Source organism: Lates calcarifer, linkage group LG2, assembly GCF_001640805.2.
Source record: "Lates calcarifer isolate ASB-BC8 linkage group LG2, TLL_Latcal_v3, whole genome shotgun sequence".
Taxonomy (NCBI): domain Eukaryota; kingdom Metazoa; phylum Chordata; class Actinopteri; family Centropomidae; genus Lates; species Lates calcarifer.
The window spans coordinates 1,039,009-1,063,107 of NC_066834.1; the positions used below are offsets into that span (position 1 = coordinate 1,039,009).

At 45.0% G+C, this 24,099-nt stretch overlaps 2 protein-coding genes across 4 annotated transcripts in view; both read right to left on the reverse strand.

Annotated features, from left to right (window-relative positions):
* The window catches only part of nfat5b (nuclear factor of activated T cells 5b), a 29,438-nt gene extending 21,812 nt beyond the window's left edge, over nucleotides 1-7,626 (reverse strand). Inside the window, exon 1 of one of the 3 annotated variants that reach the window (XM_018687549.2) lies at nucleotides 7,316-7,626. In XM_018687549.2, the coding sequence (XP_018543065.1) occupies nucleotides 7,316-7,388 (73 nt within the window). In that variant the 5' untranslated portion in view covers nucleotides 7,389-7,626. The remainder of the gene's footprint in view (nucleotides 1-7,315) is intronic. The other 2 variants (XM_018687548.2, XM_051073513.1) reach the window with 2 other exon arrangements.
* A 1,441-nt stretch (nucleotides 7,627-9,067) lies between these two features.
* LOC108890611 (polycystic kidney disease protein 1-like 2) lies at nucleotides 9,068-24,099 on the reverse strand. Its single transcript, XM_018687541.2, has 42 exons — nucleotides 23,960-24,099; nucleotides 22,685-23,250; nucleotides 21,980-22,138; nucleotides 21,706-21,894; nucleotides 20,972-21,082; nucleotides 20,694-20,841; nucleotides 20,380-20,609; nucleotides 19,873-20,283; nucleotides 19,652-19,767; nucleotides 19,431-19,578; nucleotides 18,850-19,054; nucleotides 18,614-18,725; nucleotides 18,399-18,537; nucleotides 18,051-18,278; nucleotides 17,724-17,866; nucleotides 17,442-17,621; nucleotides 17,186-17,323; nucleotides 16,917-17,063; nucleotides 16,714-16,838; nucleotides 16,506-16,626; nucleotides 16,164-16,292; nucleotides 15,860-16,085; nucleotides 15,577-15,767; nucleotides 15,264-15,494; nucleotides 15,021-15,122; nucleotides 14,750-14,928; nucleotides 14,531-14,677; nucleotides 14,249-14,448; nucleotides 13,939-14,165; nucleotides 13,641-13,857; nucleotides 12,965-13,440; nucleotides 12,782-12,878; nucleotides 12,557-12,697; nucleotides 12,290-12,475; nucleotides 11,594-11,924; nucleotides 11,384-11,517; nucleotides 11,170-11,297; nucleotides 10,910-11,070; nucleotides 10,337-10,547; nucleotides 10,142-10,243; nucleotides 9,924-10,055; nucleotides 9,068-9,768 (listed from the first exon to the last, which is right to left on the reverse strand). The coding sequence occupies exons 2-42, from the start codon at nucleotides 22,992-22,994 to the stop codon at nucleotides 9,604-9,606; spliced, it is 7,473 nt and encodes a 2,490-aa protein (XP_018543057.1). The 5' UTR covers nucleotides 22,995-23,250; nucleotides 23,960-24,099; the 3' UTR covers nucleotides 9,068-9,603.

Below are 24,099 nucleotides of genomic sequence, written 5' to 3' on the forward strand. Positions count from 1 at the left end.
GTGCTTTCACACAGATACATAAATATCAGAATGCTTCCAATGAAGTCGGGCCTGACTGATGACGAGAAATGACTGTGTCTGTTTTCAATAAATGAATCACCATAAACGCACACACACGCATGCATATGCACACACACAAAAAGAACAGCCTACAGTAATAAAAGAAGTGTTCAACAAAACATTCAGTGTGCCAACACAGGCATTTCTGTCCCTCTCACAGGAAAGCAGTGCTGAGGCAACAGGAAGAGCCTTAAGCAACATCGCACGCAGACACTCACCGACAGCGACGTCACCGAGCTGCCATGTTAGCTGCGTCTAATCTGAACCTGCAATCAGCAACACTGAGTTTAGATTTGCAAAGCAGTTAGCTGGTGAGCTACATCGTTCTTTATTTCTGTGTCAGAGCAAACATTTAGTGCATCAAAATAAAAGAATCTAATTCCAAGTCAAGGAACGGTTTAACGTTTTGGAAAATATTTATATTCACCGTCTTGCTGAGAGTTAGTGAAGAGGATTGATGCCACTTTTATGTCTGTACTGGTGTTTAGGTAAATGTGAAGCTACAGCAGCAGCCTGTTAGCTTAGCTTAGCATTAAGACTGGAAACAAGGATGCATTCAGCCACGATAATGAAATCCACCCACACTCATCTATCAATCTTTTCATTATTATTTATTTCTTATTGTCATTTCTGTCATGTTTCTCATCTTTGTGCTAAGCTGAGCTAAGCTAAGCTGAGCTAAGCTAAGCTAAGCTAAGCTAAGCTAAGCAGCAGCTCACAGTAGATTTACAGTTACTTTACAGACATGAGAGTGGTACCAGTCTTTTCATCTACCTCCAAAATGTCAAACTGCTCTTTTAAAAACTAAATCTCTTCAGTATTTATTTAGTATTTCTGCAGATCCATCTACAATCCCAGTGAGCACAATCTAAAAATACCTTGTCTCATTTAGGAAGCCGTGCAGACTGATTTCTGATGGAGGCTGTTGACTTTATTGATAAGAAATAAACAGATAAAATGGCTGGCACTGGGTCAACAGTTAGCGTACACTGGGAGGGTCTGTTTGAGTTTTGAGGCACTCAGAATGTAGGAGCAGAAACCTGATGCTAAAATGTTGTAAAGTGAGAAGTCTTAAACAAAAAGGATCAGCAGGTCTCCCCTTCTAGCTTTATACACACTCTACATGCTGTCAGGTTTTATTTCCTTATGACTTTATTTTCCAGATTTATAATAATTTGCTTGAGCTGAAAACCTTTAGTTATTAATTACTTCAGAAGATTTTATGTCAAGTCTAATTAACCACAGGAGAGGTGACCAAGATTCAGCAAACACCACAACCACAAAGCTTTAGCTTCTTCTGGCCTCAGACAGTTTTATCAAAGGTAAAAATGAGACAGAACTTATTTTCAGGTTTTTATGAATGTGGATGTCATCTCTGTTGATTCTTTGGGGTAAAAGTTCCCCTCAAAAATAATCCTTTAATAAACGGCATGCTCACTCCTCTTTCCCACATGCTAAAACAGGATTTATGTCAGGATACACAGCGAGCAAATAAAACCCCGGGAGCGAGAAAAAAGTTGTACAGTCATATTTCTGTTGGAGCAGGTCGTGGCTTGCTGAGACGATGAGAAATGAACACTGTCATTTCAGCTGATGACGTCTCTTAACTCAGCACATTAAAAAAAACAAAAACCTCCCTCAGACATGAGGAAGATATGGGAGGGAGCGGCAAGAAGAAGACCGGCCATGACAAAATAATACTGACATAATAAAATGTGATTTTCACTAACACAGTGACTAATGATTAAAACTTCTGAGAGATATAAGGAGAATTAGTCAAACACAGCAGGAAAAACTAAATAAAAAATGAAAGATAAGAATGTATTAGTAATAAAAATAAACACTGATTATTATTTGATGAACTGTGCCTGAGTTCAGTGAAGACAAGAAATGAAATGTGTCATTGGGAGGCAGGAAAAACAACAGGACCAAGGGGACAGAAACCATCGACATAAACGTATGTAAAGTTATTCAGCTGAGACCAAGTTCACCTTGACATGTCCTGACTCGTCCTCAGGCAAAGTATTCAGCTGTGTGTGGGGCCAGAAGCAAACATAACCTTTGATTTTAAGGATGGCAGAACAACCTGACTCAAGGTTAAAGTGTCTATAACACAGTCTGGAGGTTTCACAATTTAGCAGCACAGATATTTCAGCTACGCCTTCTTCAGTGTTTCACAGGTGAGTACTTTTACCAACACTCGGCATATCACCAGCAGCTGCACAAATGGCTACCTGCAGTCACTCTTTTCATCTATCATCTATCGGCCTACAGTCAAGTGTACCTTTAACTTTTCACCAACCATTCTCTGCCCAGGTGATGATGGTTATCACCTTACTCGTTAACAAAGAACAGACTGACGTGTTCCTTCTGCTTTCAGCTGCTACAACAAGCTGTCATCTTTTCTGATGGCCTTGGCCCTACCAGTCTCAGCATCCAAACCCATATATGTCACTTTAATCAAGGCAGCTAAAAAAACACACCAACAATGACAGGATGCAGGAGGAAATCAGACGGTGTGGTGCTGCTATTCACTCCGGGCCTGCCAGTCGGCCGAGGAAGCAGCAGATGACTCAGAAAAAAGAAATTAAAACAGGATATTGAGATACCACAACCGTGAGCTGTGGGATTGTTGGACTATGTTACACCAAAGGTATTCAGCATTTCTGAAGGTCATTGTACTTCTCTGAGGAAGCCCTGTGGTATGACAGGCTGTGTCATATGACCTGGTGACATGTTTCCTAGTCTTAGTGACGGGACATGTAGAAGACTTTACAACCCAATCCATGACCCATAGGAAACTTTCCCAAACCTGACACACTAAAATTCATTTTCAAAAACAATGTGACCTGGAAAATAGAGTAAAAACAACGCCTGACTCTACTCTGTTTTCTAATGCAGCTCATCTAGAGTCCAGTTTGTAGTTTCTGTACCAGCGGGGGCACAAACAGCGCGATGTCTGTTCGGTAATTTGACCAGTTGTCCAGTCGTAAACAGCCAAACCCTGAATGTACGTGGCTACAAACGTGTGACCATCCAGCCACCTGCATGTCCATCATCTGCATCCAGATCCTCCTCTTAACCTCACCACACTGGTGATTATCATTCCTATTTTAAGAGCAGGGCCTTAAATGCATCAGTGCCAACTGCTAATAGCGACAGCAGAATCGCTCCGGGGGTTGCACGAGATGAAAAGACAACATGGCAGGATGATAGACGAGCTAATTACGAGCAGCCATTAGGAGAATAATTCACATTATCAACGAGATGCTGTAAATGAGTCAGGTCTGACAGCAGACAGAGAGGAAGAGATGGTGAGACAGATGTTAAAGGTCAATTTAACCTTGTTTTAGTATTTTACATTCAGCCTCTTGAATCAGCTGCTCTCTGGCTCAGTCTCAACTAAAACTGAATATGATCAGCTTCACAGAGGGAGGCTCTATTGTAAGGCAGATATATTGGATTACATGGAGCTGCTTTGTGGTCTTACAGTGTACATGTCAGACTCTGTACTGTAAAATAAAAATCAGTATTCCTGTCTGACAGGTTTCTGGAAATGGGCTTTGTATTATTTGTTTTTTATGAGCTCAGACAATACAGACAGACCGGGCCTCTGCTTCAGACCTGCTGGTACAGTTGTTTGAGTAAACTGAGGTTCAGTGGGTTGTGATTCAGGTACTGTGTGTTACACAGTGTGTGTGAGCCTTGTTATGAGCTGGCGACACCTTAACTGCGGCTTCTCGTCTGCCAATGGAAAGACTCCTTCCAGCCAAGATTCACCATGCTCAATATTTAATGTCTTAGTTCAGAATCATCTTGCTCTGGAGAGAAACACAAGGGGTGGATGTTAGATCTCACAGCTGCTCTGGGCTTTTCACAGACGAGCGTGAGAAATCTTCCACAAGATGACTGGAAACAAAAGCGTTAGGCGTCATGGCCTCCTGCACTCTTCATCGGCACTAAAATGAATGAACGTGAATCTTTCTCTCTGCGTTTTGGCCTGTGAAGACGACACTGTCTACAGATGAACTGAACTAAACTATAAGTGATGGGACACAACAGAAATCCAGCAGAACACACAGAAGCAGAATAAATATACTGCATGTAAACCACTGTAGATTTCACCTTAAACAGGCCACGACGACAAAGGTCAAAAAACCAAGCATGCACTACACACTTGTAATATTTTAGAGGTTTTTATGAGTTTGCTGACAACTTGATCGCAGATCATAAAGCTGTAAAAGTGCTTTAAACAGTGTTAAACTCTTAAACTAAAACATAAACCTATCACAGTCCAAAGATGTTACATCTCCTCTGACAAAACACACATACTAACAGTAGCAATATCACTGAGTGGGCAGTTTAACTATCACTAAAGTAAATATTAGACGGCAGCAATCAGAGTAAATATAATGTACAGTGTTTTATATTTGACTAATATTCATCAGTAACTTTTCAATATTTTACTGATATTTCAGAATTATTACTTATTGTCATTTCACTATTTTTCTTTTGTTTTATTACTGATTTTATTATTATAAAGGTAAAACAACCGAAGGAAGGATGAAGATCTTCTCCAGGTTTGACAGAAAATGTAGAAATTTGCCGCAATTTCAAAATACATGCAATTGCTCAAGACTTCAAAACACAAACACACGCACACAAAGAACACTTCAGGATGGCCTCGACAGGTTAAACCACTCATACATTGATTTGCCGCGGCCAAAACAAAGTCACACGTGTGCAGTAAATACCAGAGGAGGTGATATTTTGACCTGACCCTGATTAGAGTTTTTACTGAAGTTTGGTTTGTGTTAATGATTAATCACAGGGATTTAAAGGAAGGTAAGGAAGTAAATCCACAGCACATTTAGAGGTGTGAGTAATTTGCATCACTACATGGTTTGGTTTTGTAGGACTTAAATGAAGCTGCGTTTGGTTTCTCCAACTTGTTTTCGCTCATTAGATCCACTTTTATCCAGCTCCTCTTTGGATGTGTCATGAAGTCAGCTGAATGTACAGTAGCCTTGTGTCAATGTCAATAAAGATCAAAGAAATTCAGAGTCAATACTACAAACTCCACCTCAGTCAAAGTGCAGTAAGGCTAGCAGGAAGAGGAAAGTCTGGACAATCCACAGTGGGACAGACACAACACCAAGGATTCAGAGACGACCATGGAGCCCTGAGGCCCAAACCAGAGGCTCACGATGAACATCTGCAGTTGTATCTGATGTTTTTGTCTCATCCTGGGTCGGCCGGCTGAGCGTGCACTACGCACATGGTCGCCATTATCTGGGAAAACAGTGCTTCTTCACAATATGATTCCAAAAAGAAAGAGTTCAACAAAGACCAGCACCACATCAAGCACGCTCACACAGCTGCTTCCCTTGCAACACACTGAAACTGATCACAGGTAACCTGACTGTCTGAAATATGCAGAACTGGTTGGGGTTGATGTTAAACCAATGAAGTAAAGAATGTCCCGGACGCCAACAAAACACTGTCTCTATCTCATTACATTTACGACGACCTCCAGGTCACAGCACTACTGAATAATGAGCTCACAGGGAAGATGATTTTGATCTTTACAAATACAGATTTGGGTTCAGAGTCCAGCCTCTGGTTTCTGTACGGCAGAAAAGACACTGAGCTAAAGCAACAGCACATTTGTTCTCTCTGATGTTTTTTCTTTCATCATCTGATATCAACAGGCTTTCAGGGCACTCGAGTATTTTAAGCGCATGCCGCTAAGTTTGCTTAACACAGCAGTCAATATTAATAGAGTGCTATTTAAGCCCAGGTTTACACACAGAGCAGCCACAGGGTTAATGTTCGACCAGGCTTCAGCGGGGGTCAATAAAAAAAACTTAAAACAAAACTATGTCAAGATCTGAGGTTCTACAATTGTTAACCTGGATGGATAGGCTTTACAGGAACGCCATGACATTCCTCACCTTTGATGGGAAACTAGTGGGAAGACATTTTATGACCACGTCCATTAACCTGCAGTCCTGTAGCGACCACAGAGGCTGCTGTGAGCAGCATTCCCATCCTGAGCCATTGTTGCAGCGTGGTATTTTTCCTTGGTATTCCCTGAACTGCTCGCATGCTAAAAATATGTGTTCCCTCCTCATCATGCTTTAACAGTCTCTGTGGCTCAGCCTGACTCAAACAAACAACCCAACAAGCATCCACACACAGTCTGCACAGATTCCCTCCTTCTCCAGGTGCAGACCGGTGACTCTTCAATAATTTGAGGAATTCAGAGATGAATGGGATTTTTCTCTTCAACCAAAAGGGCAATCCTGCAGGAAGGTGGGAGGGTGGGTGGTGGGGGGGATTGGCCCTGTCGGCAAGATGCAAAACTAACCTCACCTCTCTCACACTCAGAGTCCACCAACCTGACACAAACACACAATAGTGTGATTAGTGAGCAAACACCGGCAGGCTTAAGAACACGCTCGATTTCTAAGGAGTCTCAGCTGATTTATCGGCTGCATGAGAAGCAATGAAAGTCTGAAACTGACTTTTCAGAGAATCAAAAGCAAAACTGACAGCAGCAGCTAACAGCACACTGAGTGATTCACGATCATTACTTTACTTTGTCTTTGGGCCTTTGGCCAGTTGGATTCTTCTCCTGTTTGGCTAAAAAGACAGATTTCAAAATGAAAATGACAAAGAGAACAGCTGCTGGTGATGATGCTGAACAGCATATTTCCATATAAGAGTGAGAGGAGGTCATTAAATGGATGTCTCCTCTCTCCTCACACTGACTCTCTGGTCTCCTGAGTTCAGTTCAGTTCAGATCTACCTGAGGGTCGCCTGAGGCTCCCATACCTGCTGTATGGCCACAAATACTTTATGTCAACGGGCTCACCAGCGCCACCGCGAGGAGGCCAGCGTGGTGGCCCCGGAGGGGGCGGGGGCGGGGGGGGGGGCACTGATGGCCTGAAGTAAACTGGTCTGACCGGTGCTCGTGCAGCTGCTGAGGGCTTCAGGTCGGAAAAAGAAAACAAAAAAAGCTTCTTCACCTTCATCCAGAGAAGACGAGACAGAGACAGAGACACAATCTGCAGGCATGTGACCGGGGGGGGGGGGGGGGGTGACTGACACACACATGCAGGAAGACGACCACGGCCAGGTAGTTCCACACACACATTTACACACCGAACAACGAGAAACAAGAGCGACAAACAGCACAACACACACACACTCACTCACACACTCACACAGAGCAGGAGCTGCTGTTTCTCACCTCTAGAGTACAAGGATCTGGGAGAAGTCAGGTCGAGGTCCCCGCTGAAAAGGGAGATAAAGTCAGAGGGCATCGCACTCCCTCCGGCTGAGGAGACCGGAGCCCTCAGTGTTTCCTCTCTGACTCCCAGAGAAGCTTCGGGCTCGTGCTCAGACCTCCGCTCTTCACTTGTGACTGTTCAGAGCTGCTTCACTGTGTCCGCTGTCACTCGGCTGCTCCCCCCACCTCCTCCACCTCCACCTCGCTCCTCCTCCTCCTGCAGCGCATGTTTGTTGTCAGCAGACGGACCGAGCCGCTCGCTCCGGGAGACACGCCCACACCGATGACGCAATACGTAAAAAGCCCACGTCGGTTATGAGTAAAACCTCTGGATTGCGTTTAAATGTTAACACATGTGAAATAATTGCTGGTGGAGGTTGAGCAATTCCACCTATATGTAAAAAAAAATCAAGCGACATATTGAGGCAGAGTGTCATCCTGAACACTGAGGACAAACTTTAACTCTTTACACAGAAACACCCTGAAACACACTCAAAATCAATGGAACCATTTCCTAAACAACTGCCATTCCCTCTTCTGTTTTTAAACACAAGCGGCCTGAAGTTCCCCTTTAGTCTGTAATTATGATATTTATACACTCATATTTTATTTGGTTATATTCAGCTGTGTAGTTCCCTCTTGTTGCTCTGCGGCTGAGAAACATTCATTTTCCTGTTGCTTCCTGTTGCGTCTCTTGATCCTTGTAAAACTACTGTTTCTCAGTTTTGCCTTCACAATAACAAGAAGAGGATTAGTTGGATTTTTCCAACATGACATGTTACAGTACTGTCGCAGCGCTCTCACACTGGGATACATGATCACAAAGAGTGGGCGTAAGAACCTGAGCTGAAGACGTGTTCTGAATGTTAAAGTCATCACGACTCATTTCTTTACAACTCGAAAAGATCTGTGTTGATGTACATTAGTTAACTTGGTTATATTGTTCCTTTTTGTTCCCATATATTCCATATTTTTGCTTTGTTTGTATTAATCTCTATATATATTTCTAAATAATGTTCAAATGATTATCTGATTGTAGTTGCTCCTCTTGTGTGAGATAATGTTACACAAAAGAAGGTATTATGAAGCATTCATATTGAGCTGTAATTTTTTTTGACTCATAGTTAATTATCATTAGTGTATATAAGTTTTATATGTAATGTTTTATTAGTTTTACTTTTACATACTTTTACTCATTATGTAAATGGCCCCTCCAGAATAACATACAGTACTGTGCATGAGTTTCAGGCTCTGTAGACTCTCTGTGTCTGGTCCTGAATTCATTCTGCAGCATGACAACGACCACAAACATACAGCCAGAGTCATAAAGAACTACCCTGCAACAGATGGTATGGCCCCGCTGAGCCCTGGTCTCAACATCACGGAGTCTGTGATCCCTGTCTCAGCACAGTGAAGACAACCACCTGCATGACGAGAGACAGTCTTTACCTGCAGAGAATCTGATGCTGTGTTAATAAGAAATCAGAAACCTGATGAAATGTAAACATCAGGAACTTTGTCAGAGCCACAGGTGAAGTGCAGGTGAGACAGGATGGAATGATCACAGATATCAAATGATTTACGGTTCACGTCTCCTCACTGCATTACATATTACTATGTATTTTGACTATATACATACAGTAAAGTGATATCTTGTTGACTCTAATAACACCCAGCTCTAGAAGCCTTTAGTTTATTATTAGTTCCATTTCAAGCAGCCACTTTCTGTTTGTTATCCTGACAGGAATTCATTGTTTTTATTGCATGAGAGCAGAGCTGTTGATGTACACTCTGTTTCCTATATCTCAGCTTTAAAATAGAGGGAGCAATAACTAAAGCTTTGTTTTGTTTCATAAGAAGCAAGTTAGATCATCACTGCAGCTGGATATTAATTGATTAGATTGTTGCTGAATATTTACGGACGTGTTTGAGCTGATAACTGAAGGAAGTGATGATGAGTGCATTGTTTTACAGCAGAATTATTTATCAGATCAGTCAGATTGACAGTTTGTGGATCACAGAAACACATTTACATGTTTAACAAAATATACTTCAGCCTAAACAGAGTCTCACTGCATTACAGGAGGATTCTCTTTAGTTCCTGCAGCAGCAGCTGAGACAAATGCTAATCATTTATAGACTTGCACTAATATTCAGTCACAAAGCAACAACATGTTGGTTTTAGAACCAAGCTACGGTAAAGGCAAAAGTGACACGAAGCACTCTATTATAATGTTGAACAACCCGTGTCAGCCCTCGTGAATATTCCCAGAAGAAATGGTCGATGTCGTTGAAGCAGATGAAACACCGGGCCTCTCAGTCAGGCTGTCGCCACCTTGTTTCTTACATTTGACTCCAAATAAGCTGCAGAGTTTCATCAGCATCAGGTCAACAATCTCCTCCTCCTCTGACGGCTGAAAAACAGGGAGTGACATGTCAAACGGTTTCTGTCGCAGTGAGGTCTCTCTTCTTCTACAACAATAAGTTTTCAGACCCCGGTCGCGGTCGGCTGCTGTGACAGGTCCACACTGACATCAGCAACATTCAGACTCAGCAACGGGTGAGTTACCTTGTGATGTATCTGCTCTTGACTGAACGCCACCAGGATGACAGAGATGAAGAGGTTCAGCACCACAAAGGTCATGAACACGATGCAGGAGCCGATGAGGAAAGCTCCGAGGACCGGGTTATAACTCAGAACCTGAAGAGTCAGGAAGAAGAGACACACTGAAGAAGGGTCATCTGTCATAATCTGCCGTGGTGCAGAGATAATGGTCTCACACAAACCTCTTCGTAGTTAAAAATGCCAAGCTGCAGGCTGATGATGGTCTGTGCAGCATCCAGCAGAGTCCGGTACGAGTGTAGCTTCCATCCATACATCAGGTTGGACTGAAAAGCAGAAAGTCCATCTTTGTGTTAACAATTTAGAGCCCAGATTAGAGCCCAACAGCATGTTGATGTAAAGTGTGGGAAACTCCTCACAGTGATGGAGTAGGCCAGGAACATGATGGTCATGACCACCAGGAAGCCTGAAATATCAGTCCAGGCTCGCTGCAGTGTGGATGTGATCATGTGCAGCTTGGGGTTCAGTCTCAGCAGGTGCCACAGTTTGACTGTAGCCATCAGGACTAAGAAGGCAATCAGATACCCCAGCACCGCGTCCGCCTTGGCCGTCTCATGGAAACTGGCGTATCTGGAGACAGAGCGTGAGAGTTTAGAGCCAGATGAAAAAGATCTCTCTGCACAGTGCAGTGTTTCTGCTCAGCAACACACAAATGTTATTCATGTTATTTTTCCAAAGAACAAACAGGAAAGTTCAGATTTTAAGTCACAGTTCTCAAAACGTTGAAATGACATGAGCAGGTTTTGAATGGACAGAGGAAAGAAGAGTTAACCTGTTTTGTTGTTGAACAGTTGATTCTCTGTGTAAATATTATTTTCTGAAGATGCACATAAAGTCAGTTAAAGTCAGTTAAACTTGATCGAGTCAGAAAAGAGAAATCCAATAATTCCAGGTTATATACGTGTACAAGCTGCAGTTTTCTTTTTGCTTACTGGTCTCTGTTGTTCTGGTAATAGTCCATGTCCCTCTTCCCCAGTAAAGTCCTCTTGATGAAGACAGACAGTGCACTCCAGCTGAGGATGATGATGGCCAGCTCCAGCAGGTTCCACTTACTCCTGAAGTAAGACCATCTCTGCTGCTTCATCAGTTTTCCCTGTCAGGACATGAGAGGAGTCGGTCACATTCAGGTGAGTGACGTTATCGTTTCTAATCTTCAGCAATGGAGGTAAAGTAAAGGATGGTGAATATACACCTGGACAAACATGTAATATATGATAAAGAGGAAGTAGATGGCTTCAGAGGCCATGACGAAGACGTGAAGGCCGCCGGTCGACTGGTAAAGACGCACACTCTGAAGCTCGCTGCGGAACTGGAACGCTCCTAAAGGAACAGGACATCGCAAACAACACGCTCCTTATTAAGAGTCCAGGTACTGAGCAGCTCTGCAGCTGAACACGGCTGCCTACCTACGGCTGTGGTCTCCAGCATGAGTGTGACGATGCAGAAGAGGTTGACGTTGGCGTTGTACACAGTGAACTCAACAAAGATCGCCTGGGTGTACACGTCAAACCAGGTGCTGTCATAAAGGTACTGTAGAGATCTGCACACACACAGGTAAATATGACTTACACATGAAAGGACAATAATGCATTGTGTAGATGTGTTTAAATACCTACCTGCTGGAATTTTGTAAATCCGGCCCCAGATCCACCACGAACCCTCCTCCTCTGTAGAGCTTCACGCTGCCCCAGATGGGGTAGGCCCTCAGTTTACGCTGGGACTGGTACGTCCACGGGCCCTGAAGGTTCAGTGAGGCGTTACCTCCCGCAGGGTGGCTCCAGCCCGGACCGTAGGAGCCCATGTCCTCCAACTCCCATGAGTACGGAGCATGACAGTCCGGCACAGACTGCTGCAGGGAGTGAGCGACGTCGCAGGAGTTTGTCTTCACCCTCACCTGACGGAGACGAGCGTTACCCACCAGCTTCGAGTTTCCATCTGTGATAAATCCTGCAAGAATGAACTCAGATAAAGTAATTGATTTTATTTCTACAGTCACATAAACTGAAATGACTCCTATCATGTAGTATATATAAAGGCACCAGTGAGAGGTCCATTCAAGGCACTGAAAAGTGATTTGTGAATTCTCATGAGCAGCCCAACATTTAAATGAGCAAAACTCCTTCATGCTCACCTCCTCATCAATCCTCTGACAAATTAACTTCATTTGAAGTCTTTACATTTTGTTGTCAGGCAGTTTGGAGTCATACATCATCATACAGAGCCTTGATGTTTTCCATGTTATCATACGTAGGTAAAGATTTGTAAATGCTACAGGTGAATTATGCATTTTTATTTAATGACTTCACACTGACCTGGGTGCTCTCCAAACAGGCTGCTGAGCAGAGTTGTGTTTGCCCAGCTGAACACATCCTGAATGCTCATACTGTCTGAGATCCCTCTGCTGAAGCTCTGTCGAATGTGCTGGGTCAGAAAGTAAGCGTTGGGGTCCCTCTGACCGTACGCCACCAGGAGCAGCATCCACATAAACCCCATGTATGCTGCATCACAAACAGATATCTTACATCAGCATGTCACCGCGCTGCTTCCTGTGTTGATATGTATCAGAGCGGCTCTCCTACCGAGAATCTCCCTCACGAGCGCAAAGACTTTCTGCTCTTTGATCATGTTGTTCCTCATCCTCTCGATGTCGGTGGGAGGTGGCGGCTGATAGAAACTGCACGTGCTGTCTCTTCTCGCTGCCCGCACCGCATCAGGATCATCTGACGGAGGAATTTTATACTCAGGAGTTCAGGTTTTTCACACAACACAATGCAGCAAAAGTGAGGAGTAAGAGCAAAACATGCCTGGGTTTCTGAGACTCTCATCTATCTGAGGCTCTCCGTACTCCTCCTGGTCGACTTTCTTCAGAACGAGAGCAAAGAAAGCAGCAAAACCAAGAACCTGCGACAGAACATTTTCAGGTTCAACACCAGACGACACCACGAGCATCAGTGTGTAGGAGCGTCATGCACTGTGCCGTTCCTCACCTTCAGAGGCTGGGTAATAAAGAGACTCTCAAAGAAGGAGACCACCATGGAGATGAGCCAGCTTATGGAGCGGTCTTTCCCGTACGTCAGCCCGTACATCATGGTGAAGTACCCTGACACGCCGCTGGTGGCAATCACCAGTATCCATCCGACAAAGACAAACCACCACGGCAGCCCTCCTTGGCAGCACTTCCTGGTGGAGTCCCCGTTGCCGAGGCTCTCCTCTGGACTGGGGCTGCGGTCGGGCTGGTCTCCGTCCAGGCTGGACGAGGGGAGGTGGTACTCCAGGAGACCCCTCATTCCCTGGACTTGCTGCATGGCTCGGTTGTAGCTGTCCGGGTTTGGGAAACGAGTCGGTCCCAACAGAGCCAGCTCCTTCTCAACGTGACGCAGCTGCCTGTACAGGTATCGGCTGTTGTTGCTCTTCTTCTGAACTTCATCTGAAGTCCTCTCAGGGCTCCCACACAAACTGTTTTCTGTCAGAAATCAGTGTCAGTCAGTTAGGATGTGAAATGATCTAAAAACATTTCCACAAAGATCTAAATTAATTAAATATTCAGAGCCATTTATTTTCTACTGATTCAGAGATATTAGATTTTCCATCAACATGATGGATTCTTCCTTTAGCAGGGTTTTCTTGGTGGTGGTTCCATCATATATTTAGTCTTCAGTTTACCTTGTAGACTGACTGCACCTAAACTGAGGATCATAGAGCGGTCTCTTTTGGTGGCGTCAGAGTAGAAGTCTCCCGCCGCTCGGTTCTGCTGTCTGATGATGTCCTCCACCAGAGACAGCAGAGTGTTGATGTCTGCCGGCTGACCAGGGCGGAGCTCCTGATGGGGCAGTGGACTCTTCATGGCCTTCGAGAGCGACTGAGCGATTCTCTTTATGTCCTAACACAGAGAGCAGATCAAGTTCTTCAGACTTGGAGAATCGAGAAGTCCTCAGTCCTGAGTTATGTTGTGTGGCCTCACCTTGATGACAGTGTCAGGTGTGATGTCCTTCAGCTCCTTCTGAGGGGAGGAGGTCTGCGAGGGAGAAACTCGACCGGTCTTCCCCTGCTTAGACGCCTCTGTTTTGCTGGTTTTCTCTCGAGGACGAGTGTTCCTGAAGATGCTCACAATAAGGAGGTTGATGGGAAACATGATGATTGAACTCTGAACTCCGATCATGACCTGTTGCCAGGTGAACTCGATGTGGCCTGCAAAGTAAAGCCATACTTTAAATCAACTTTAAATGGATTCAGGATTTGATCTAGTTCCTTGTTTATATGTTGTTACCTACCCAGGTCCATGGTCTGCTCAGAGGGGTCTGTCGGGATGCCCCAAAACATGATGCTGGTCAGCATGGTGCACAGCAGAAGAGAGAAACAGCAGGAGACTCGCTGCACACGAGTGAAGGTGCTGCAGGGAGGACGACTGATGACAGAGAACCAGATGTGGCCGTCACGGAAATCCTTGGCCGTCTTCATGAAGAACAGGTTACTGCAAAGTGTTGAAGAAAAATAAGGTTAATGAGAAGCGATAATGACCTTTAAGTCTTTAGCAGAGCAGCAGCAGGTCTCACCTAAACCTCTTCAGATCCATTTCTGTGGCTGCTGGGAAGACCTTGTCAAGAGTGCACTCTCCCACATCCACAGCCAGCCAGGAGTTACACAGGAAGTGCCACTTCTGACCACTCTCCAGATCCTGCACCATCACCTTGTTGACATACCTGCACATCCACATTGATAATTAGCCGCTGTGCTCATGATAATGATGCAGACTCTCACCCTCCGACCCGTACCAGGCAGGACGCTCTCCTGAGTTGTCGTGCCACAGTCTGATGCTCTGCAGATCTCCGAGAGAGAAGTGTGTGGTCAGCAGGAACATGTCCACCCCTCCCCTCTCAAACACAGGTTTGTCTGGGTCTGTGAGGTGGTGGGGGTCACTCTCTCCCTCTGTGCCCAGCAGAGTTATCGTCACCTGAGACAGAAAACGGCCGGGGAGGATGAGCAGAGTGTTCAGTGTCAAATGTTGGCTGTGAATCCCTCTGAGCTTTAACAGACATCACAGACCTGAGAGGAGGTGGATGCACCGTGCCGATGCCCGGTGCTGATGTTCAGCATGTAACGATACTCAGCCAGGGGGTCGTTGTCCTCGAGCACTGTTATCTTGACCTACAAGTGAATGTGAAGACACAGAATTCACAGAGTAAAGTTTACATGAATATTTATTCAGGATTTACTGAGAGAAACATACAATGAATCCATAAGTCAGACTTTCCAAGTAATCTGGTGAAACTGTTTTCTGTGCATTACCTTGGCTGAGTCCTGGATGTCTTTCCTGCGTGCCCATACAACCACCAGAAGATAAACAGAAAAGATGGCCCCCACAAAACACACCACCACAGGGTTGTTGGTGAACGTAGCAAAAAGCTCCGCGGTGCGCGACACATCCACCAAGTTTGGCAAGACGAAGAAAGAGCTGCCAAAGAGAGTCAGGTGGTTACAGAGGCACTGAGTGACCAGCGGCGTGGTGAGCGGACCAACCTGTAGAAAGAAAGAAAACCAGACAGTCAGACTGTGTACTGTCTGCTGCTCTGTGGATGTGTGTGATGTTTTTCTTCCTCACCCTGCAGCCATCTTCACTCCAGGAAGACTCAGTTTCATTCCAGTATTTGCACTGTGCAGCGATGGATGTGACAGTGACAGTGGTGTTGATGGATTTGACGCCTGGTTCTACAATGGGCTTCATAACAAGGTAGTGTGCTCCAGCGTCTCCTGTTCTGTCTCTGGGACTCAGCACCCAGGTATATTTCTCCTCTGTGTCAAAATAACAGACGTGTTCATGCACAAAAACACACACACACACACATGCAGGTCACACGTAGGAAAAGTAAAGTTGGTAGTTTGACCTTCTTTGGAATTCTCCAGAGGAATCTGAGTCTTGGCGACATGATTCTCATGACTGGGATAATCTTTATATCCCAGGAACAGCATGAAGGAGATGTCCTCAGACGGCTCCATCTTCAGCACCAGTGTTACATCCGGCGAGGGGACGTCAATTATTAATGTGCTGAAATTGGCAAGGTCAAGGACGGTGCTGTTCTCCTGCCCGACACCGAGCCTCGGCAGGAGAATCTGAAAAGCCCAGAAACACATTACTGAACAATGTAATGACAGTAAAACAACTGAAAGCATCTCTGAGTGTAAAATCACCTCGATCTCCTCAGGTAGGTTCTCCACAGGAATGACAGAGCCGTTCATTCTGGTCAGAGACACGGATCCAACAGTTCCTGTGATGTTCTCCTCCTTCCAAGAATATGGATTTTTCTCAAAGCTCATCATCTAGAAGGAAACAGGAACACACTCATATATATTAAAGGAGACAAATCTGTGACTCAGATCTGATAAAGTGTTCATCTACAGTTTCTTTCTAGCATTATAGTTTATAGTTTACCTTTTACAGGCCACATCAATGCAGCACACATGAAAAAGGTCATAGATGATGATGATGGACTTTAACTTCACTGTAAATGTTTCCTGTTTGCGTTCACTCACTCTCACATCCACTGGCTCCTCTGGAGAGACGACGTCTTCAGGCAGTCTGGGGAAGGAAAATCTGGACGAGCTGCTCTTCTGGACGTTTATATCCTGCACCTGCATGGATCCTGGAGAGACTCTGCAGAGAGAACAGTCCAAATCAGGTTTATTTTATTATTTTATTTTAAAGCAAACACTGCTTTAGTTTTGAGTATTAATCTCTTACCTGTTGACGTACACGCTGATCTGACCAGAGTCAATGATGGCAGGGTCTCCATTCAGCTTTTTATTATTCAGCAAAGCACTCTGAACATTGTTTATCCCGGTCAGAAGAAAATCGGAGACTTTCCTCTGAGGAGAACATTATATCTGTTTAGTGAAGCCTGAGGAAAACAAACTGAGTGAGACTGAGTGAGGATTTTCTCTTACATTTGATGAAACGTTCAAAATATTACTGGCAGCTTCAACTATCGGTGTAGCTGCTTGCACAACTTCTCCATCATCCCCGTCGTCCTGATTAACACTGATGGTGCTGAGGGAGGAGCTCAGGTCTACCAACAGAGAACCGGCTTCTTCCTGGAGAAGCAGAAAAAGATTAGAGCTGATAGAAAGGATGGCTTTGAGAGGTCAGGTACACCAGTAAATTCATCTTTATCCATGCATCCATTATCTGTAAGCTCTGATCTAATGTTGTGTACTTGAGCAGCAGGACTGAGCTCCTCTGAGCGCTGCGTGAGTCCAGCCACAGCTCTGGCCGTCACTTGCACTTCCTGAGTTGTGTTCGTGGGGGAGTCCACCAGCACTGTGGTCATTTTGGTCAACATCTGCTCTCTGAGCTGAAAGAGAAAGAAGTACTGATTAATATCAGTCACCACAATGCAAACCCACAGCCTCATAAATATCACAGCACTATCTGAGCCTCTACTGTTTCAGCCTCAGCCGCAGATCTGTTACCTTGGTTCTGGCTTCCCTCTGATCTTGGCCCGTCTCGTTATTCAGCAAGTCAGAAACGGAGGTAAATATTTGTCCGAGTGCCTCACCAGAGAGCAGGCCCTGCTGCTCTAACTGAGTCACAGTATCCTCCACTGCAGACTGGAGAGCCTCCACTGACGCACTGGAGTTACTTTTCCATACCTAGAGGAAGAGGAACGTCAGAACATCAAGTGGACAGTGTTCCAGTTTGAATTCCTCTAATCCTCCTGCTCTGAGATATGTGATTACTGGCAGCTGGCGAACCTGAGCAGTGACAGCTGTGCTGACTTTCTCGTGTCCATTCTTCACAGTCACCACAACAGACAAACTGTAGTTGTTGTTCTTATCTCCGAGAGGCAGGAGGACAGATTTCACCTCATTTGCATTACTGCAGCGCAGATGTTTGCCTTGAAGACAGAGGAGATGATTTAGTGAAACTGTTATGATGAGCTCTTTATTATTCATCTGTGTACATGAAGCATCAAAATGAATCCCAGGCACTTTTTTTTGGGCTCATGCAAGGAGCTTTATCCCAGTTTCCACTCCTCCTGCTTCTCTCCTGTGTAACAGACGACAGCATCACACTCTCACCTGAGTCGGTTTTAAAGCAGTACAAACAGCCGGCAGAGCAGAAAGAGCTGGGTTTGCAGGTGATGTCAAAAGCATCGAGAACAGTTCCTGATGTGGGAGAGATGCTACATGAGGGGGGGCTGGGGTCTGAGGGAGCATCAGTCGTCACTCCTGGGTCTGTAGCTGGTTCAGTTGGCTCTGGACCTGGTACTGGAAGAGTGTACCTGGCAAAACCTGGATCCTTCTTGCCTGTAAAAAAAAAGAAAAAAAGAAAACACATTTTTAAATCAATATGTCAGTTTCTTAGTCGACACAGACGGGAGGAAAACTGTGACGTTAAACGTGTAGTTTCTGCCTCATCTTCCGCACCGTAAACAGTCACACTGATGTTGTGCAGCGTGTCCCTCGACACTTTCAGGTGTCGGCTGTGAACAGTGTATTCAGTGCTGCCGTCCTGTTTCTCGATGGGCGGCCTCCTTCCTGCTTCAGAGTAACATGTTTCGGCTCCCTGGGAAAAGATCATCAGTTCATACATCAGTCTCTTCTGCCACAATTCAAATCCACTGACGTGGTTTCAGACTCACCGTCACAGGTCTGGGATCCTCAATAAACCAGACTACATCTGGACAAGTCGTCACACAGCTCAGCCTCAGCTTTACATGGTCGTTCACATTTATCGAAGCACAATTATCACAGCTGCAAGGATAAGAGAAATGTTGAATGTCCGCTCTATGTAATGTAGCAGCAACACGGTGACGCACCAACCTGACAGTGTTTCTGAAACCTGCTGAATTATTTTGAACTTTTTTTTCTATTTTACCTGATGGTGACATTTGTGAATTCTTTTGGAGCCACAGTGATGCACTTTGAAGCTGAAGCCAGGTCAGCCCACTTCCTAAACCAGGCTGCTCTCCTCACAGTCAAAGTGTATCTGAAAAACTCGAAGGGATTTGGGAGGCAGTCCTTTTCAATGACATGAGTTTCATCCCTCCATCCTGTTTTGTTTCTGCATTTGCAGTTTTTTTCTGTGTGGAAAGAAGCAGAGCCAGAACTGAAAGTGAAAGAAGTAAAGATAAACGTCAAGAATCACAGGATCGTAACAGAATATTTAACACTGATAATAATAAACTGCACTCGAGCTCCCATCTGTACTGTACATGTACTGGTGATTAGATGGAGAGGCCAAATCCAGCTGTGTGAGTCTGTACAGAAACAACAGCGACGTCAGGATGCAGTGGAATCAAAGACACTTACAGACAGCTGAGGGAAGTTAGCAGGTTTGATGTGTTCAGTTAAACACAGAGCGTCTCTGCCTGTGCTCCTCTACTCACACTCACCTCCTGTTATTACTCTGATGATGGTTTAACTGGTAAAACCTTACTGATGAAGTGTTGCACTTACTGCAGGTCCATTCAAATGTGAGTCCTCTGCTGGGTAGTGATTCAGTTCCAGTTACCCTCAGAGTCACAGTGTGACTGTAGTCGACCAAAGTGTCAGGAGAGGCAGTTATCTTCAAGTCAGCAGAGTCGTCGATGCTCATGTTACCTGTCTGTAGAGAAAAACGCGTAGAATTTAATGTACGACGATACACATTTCATGTGTGTGTTTGATATTCCACGTACTGAGTTTCCATGTGGGTCTGGTGAAGAGTGGCAGGCCTCGAGTATGTCCTCCAGGTCCACGTCCACATCAGAGGCAGAGAGGGCATTCATGGCCTGTACACTAACTCTGAGCAAGCCTTTACCAAAACAGTTAGTGTTTAAGCATGCTGACCACATGTAGCATTTTATTTTCATTTGTTATGATGTTCATTTAGTCACAGCACAGCTTCAGCTTTACGTACCTTCAATCGGGCTGGAAAACGTGTAAGCTTGCACGCTACCATTGAGCATGTCTCTGGTCTCGGACACAGCGTCCCCGGCTCCTGTGAGATTGAAGAGCAGCTGCACAGGCGCTCCTCGCTCCAACGAAACGCCAATGATGATATCAGTGGAGTCTGGACACTCGCCTTCCTCTGACATGACGGAGGCCTGCAGGCCGTCGACGGGCTCCAGCAGACACAGCTCCAGATCGGTGGACACTGTCTGGGCTTTGACCCCGTTTGACGCAGCTACAGTCAGGTTGTGGCAGCCGCGTCCAAGCTGCTCCACCACACTTGAACTGAGTGTGATGTTGTGGGGTGTGATCCCTCTGTCCACTGACGAGTTTGCAACCAACTGGTCCTCGTGTTGAATCGTGTAGGAAACATTTGTACCTATTCACAACAAATCAGAGTTTTATTCTGACTTCTTCTGCAGAAAGTGTTCAGTAGAAGCAGTTATTCATCAGCCACGGTGCAACATTTACTCACCTGCATCCACCGTTACCTGTATTTGAACAGGTCTGCCATACAGCGCGTTGCATTTACTGCCATCTGTTGACACATTGCTGCCATAGCACCTGATCACACTGAACTCTCCGACAGGCTCCTGAATGGTTATGGCTCTCTGAGCTGTAACATGCCAGTCACTGGTGGTGCACTCCACTCCAACCACGAAGACACCAGGACGGGTGAATTTGTGTATAACAGTGCTCTCCATCCTGTGAGAGTAAAACTTTAGTTCCATAAACACAGCGCTGGATCTACTCTATCCACAGTGTGTTTGAATACAAAGTCTCACTCACTCCTCTGGACTGTACGGATCAATAGTGTGGCCGTCTCCAGCGTTCAGCGTGCACGTCAGGTTCCCCTGGAACGGATGAAGGAGCCACTTCACAGTGATGGTGACATTATCAAAAACAGCCGCCAGTTTACTCATCAGCAGGTGGAGTCCTGAGAGGAAACACGGCCTCAGTATCTTCTAATATTAGCAATAAATACAGTTTGTTATCTGACTGCTCTACAGTATTGTTTTACAGAGAAACACTCTCTGCATAGTGGAAGTACAAATTGTGTGTCTGACCATTTTTGCAGCTGTACTCCACAGACAGGTAGCTGCCCAGCGCAGGACATGGTTCACCAAAAGAGCTCCGATCCACTGGAGCCTGACAAGCCTGCAGTCCATGGCAGTGAGCTGGAGAGACAGAGGTGAAATGGTCGACAGTGAGAGGCCGTGGCAGGTGTAAAAAATATGACACTGTTCAATTTGAATCCTTTTAAATGTAATTAATCTTGTTCTATAACCTCCTAATGTGAGGCTCTTTAAAGAGGTGTATGAACAATGAGGAGACACGCCAGCTGTTTGCTTAGTAACTGCATGAACTCCTCCAGCATAACTAATTCCAGACTGATATGAATGTGAGTGTATATTTACCCCAAAGCCCATCTATTCAGCTCCTAGGAGGGGATTTGCCTAATGTCCTTTCTGGCAGCGTAATCCTTTTGTCTGCAGTCACAGGGCAATTGTGGTTTTTGTGTTTGACACAAAGCAGGAAACAAAAGCGTAGTTTGTGGTGATTTTAGTGTGTTTATCTTCCCTTTCTGCTAAAGCGGTTTTAACAAAGCCAAATATGTTCCCATAGATTTTACTGTAAAGACAAATGTCCTGTCGTTCATCCTAAAAGACCAGGCAGAAAGTTTCATTTGTCAAGTGAATGAAACCACATCAAGTTACTATCACATCCACTGTTAAATTTGCAGCCACTGCTTTGTTTCTCTACACTTCACCTGTAATGTTAATGAAAATAATAATAATACCTGTTACAGAATCGACCACATCTATCCAGCTGCACTCCTCCTGAGACGACGTGGCTGAGGCCGTGAGTCTGGACCTGCAGTAGTGAATCGTCTTTCGTCCGTAGAAGCTGTCGTCGATCTCGATGACTTGACCTGAACCACACTGCAGCGTGGCGTTTTGGCCGTCACATGCGATGGATCTCTCAGAATCTGAGAAAATACATAAAGAAGCCAATCAACAATTATATACAACATAGGTTTGATGCTGTGTGTGGATGTAATCAGGAGTTTGTACCAAACTGGCAGATGAAGTTGAGTTCCTGGCTGCAGTTCACTGTGGTTTGCCACTGGAAGCCTGAGTGTCTCAGGATATAACCACAGGCTGCGTCTGCATCAGGCATGTCCACCCAGTTACTGTAGCTGACATCAGAGCCGTCCAGCCACGCAAGGGAACCTGGGAGAGGACAAAGAAATCACAGATCAATTTGATCAAACTGTTACTGAGGCAGAAATGTTACGACACAGTGCGTCTCTGTGTCTGTTCTTTGTGGGGAGCTTCATGGTTACGATGCAGCTTAAGGATCATAAAACAACAAAGCAACAGACTGAGCCGGTGACAGTGTGTGTGAACGATAAAGACTCATCCTCTGTGAAGGGGAACAAAGACGCGTTTGTAAATCAGGCCACTTGACAGCGAGCCTATTGAAAAGTTCTCATTACACCTGCTGCTGGAGGCAGATATCCAAATGTGACGGTCTTTCTACAAATGTCACTGAACAAACACGTGTCAGATCTTTACAATGGATGTACAAGCTGCTCAGTGAGATAGCTGCTGAGGCTACTTCTGACAGATCTGTTTCCATGTTAGTAGTTTCAGAGAAAGTTTATGAATAATACAGATTTTATTCTAGCTGGCTGCACAGATCACAGATCTCACTGTAAACGAATTAAAAATCTAAGACATTAGAAATCATGCAGCGTCTACTCTGCCTCCTCTCACCCTCAGTGGCAGCAGACTCCAGCGTGAGGTTTGGAGCAGCAGGGGCCAGACCGAGCCACCAGTCCTTCTCCGGCTCCAGGTGCTTCTGGAGGAACTGCTGGGTTTCATCGTTCAGGACGAAGGCGAGGTGTCCTCCGCCTCGCTCGCACCATCCCTGGGCACTGAGGAAGGAGCGCCGCAGACCCACAAACTCGTAGCAGGAGGCGTCAAAAGCCTCCTGGTATTCTGGGCAGGACAGAGTCTCTGCGTCCTCCTCAGCGTAACAGGTCCAGCTGAGGAAGAGGAGCATCAGAGTCAGTGTGCCGTCCATCTCCGCCTCTGCATCTGTTCACACTGTACCAGGAGCATGACTTTAAAGGGCAGTGACGTCAGCAGCTGTGACACTGATCAGCTCTTCAGGATAATCTGTGACATGACGACGGCCTCCTTCACAGCTGCCCACCTTTGTGTTGTTCCCACAATTCTTGTGCACAAACAAAGCTCAGGCGTGTGGTGAAAAGAGACATGACAACTGTCAACAGCCACTGATCGCTCTGGTTCCTCTCTTTACTGTGGAGCTCCACCACCTGCAGAGTGAGATAAGCTCCTCATTCAGACCTGGTCCTGCCATGAAAACCTCAGGCGGATCTTTAAAGGGAACCAGAGACTCACAGACCTGATGTTCAGACTGATGTGGAAGGTTGAACTAACATTTAAATACAAAAGTTCAAGGTGTTTAAATAGGGTTAATTTCCTGATTTAGAACTATAAAAATGAATGATATCACTCTGATAGAAAGATCAACGGGCCTTTTTCATGTCATGACATTAATGGTGGCTCTGCTTTATTGGACTGTCACCCCAGGATAAACTGTTAGTTTCTAGCAGAGGATGGTTTTAACCTCTGGGTTATGAGGCCAGCACACCTCTGCTGCAAACCAGATGGGATTCAAACCCACAGTCCCTGGTTTAGGAGGCCACTGGGTCTCTCTCTTGGAGTCAGACCTGCTTTCAGATATATCAGCCATTTTCATAAATTATTCAGCAATTTGTTTTTACATCATCTCAAGTTTCACAAGTCATATCAAGGTACAGATGGGGGACTTTTAATTTGAAATTTCTCTGAATTGATACACGTAATTAAAAGTAATTAAAATGGCCAAACAATGAACCGACGGAGACAATAAACAGGTAGATCTGTGATGGCCTCACACATGAACTACAGCAGTAAAATACTTTAAAAGTAAAGTAACTCTTTAAACACAGAACTTTAACTGTGTGAAATCAGCGCTCTTACCTGAGTAAAGGATCTGGATACATCCTCCACTCATATTCATGTGTTATTCATTCATTATCTGTATTTATTTTTATGATCTTTATTGTTTTATGCTAGCTTTTCAATGAAGTTCAGAAAAAAAATGGGCCTGTGAAATGCCC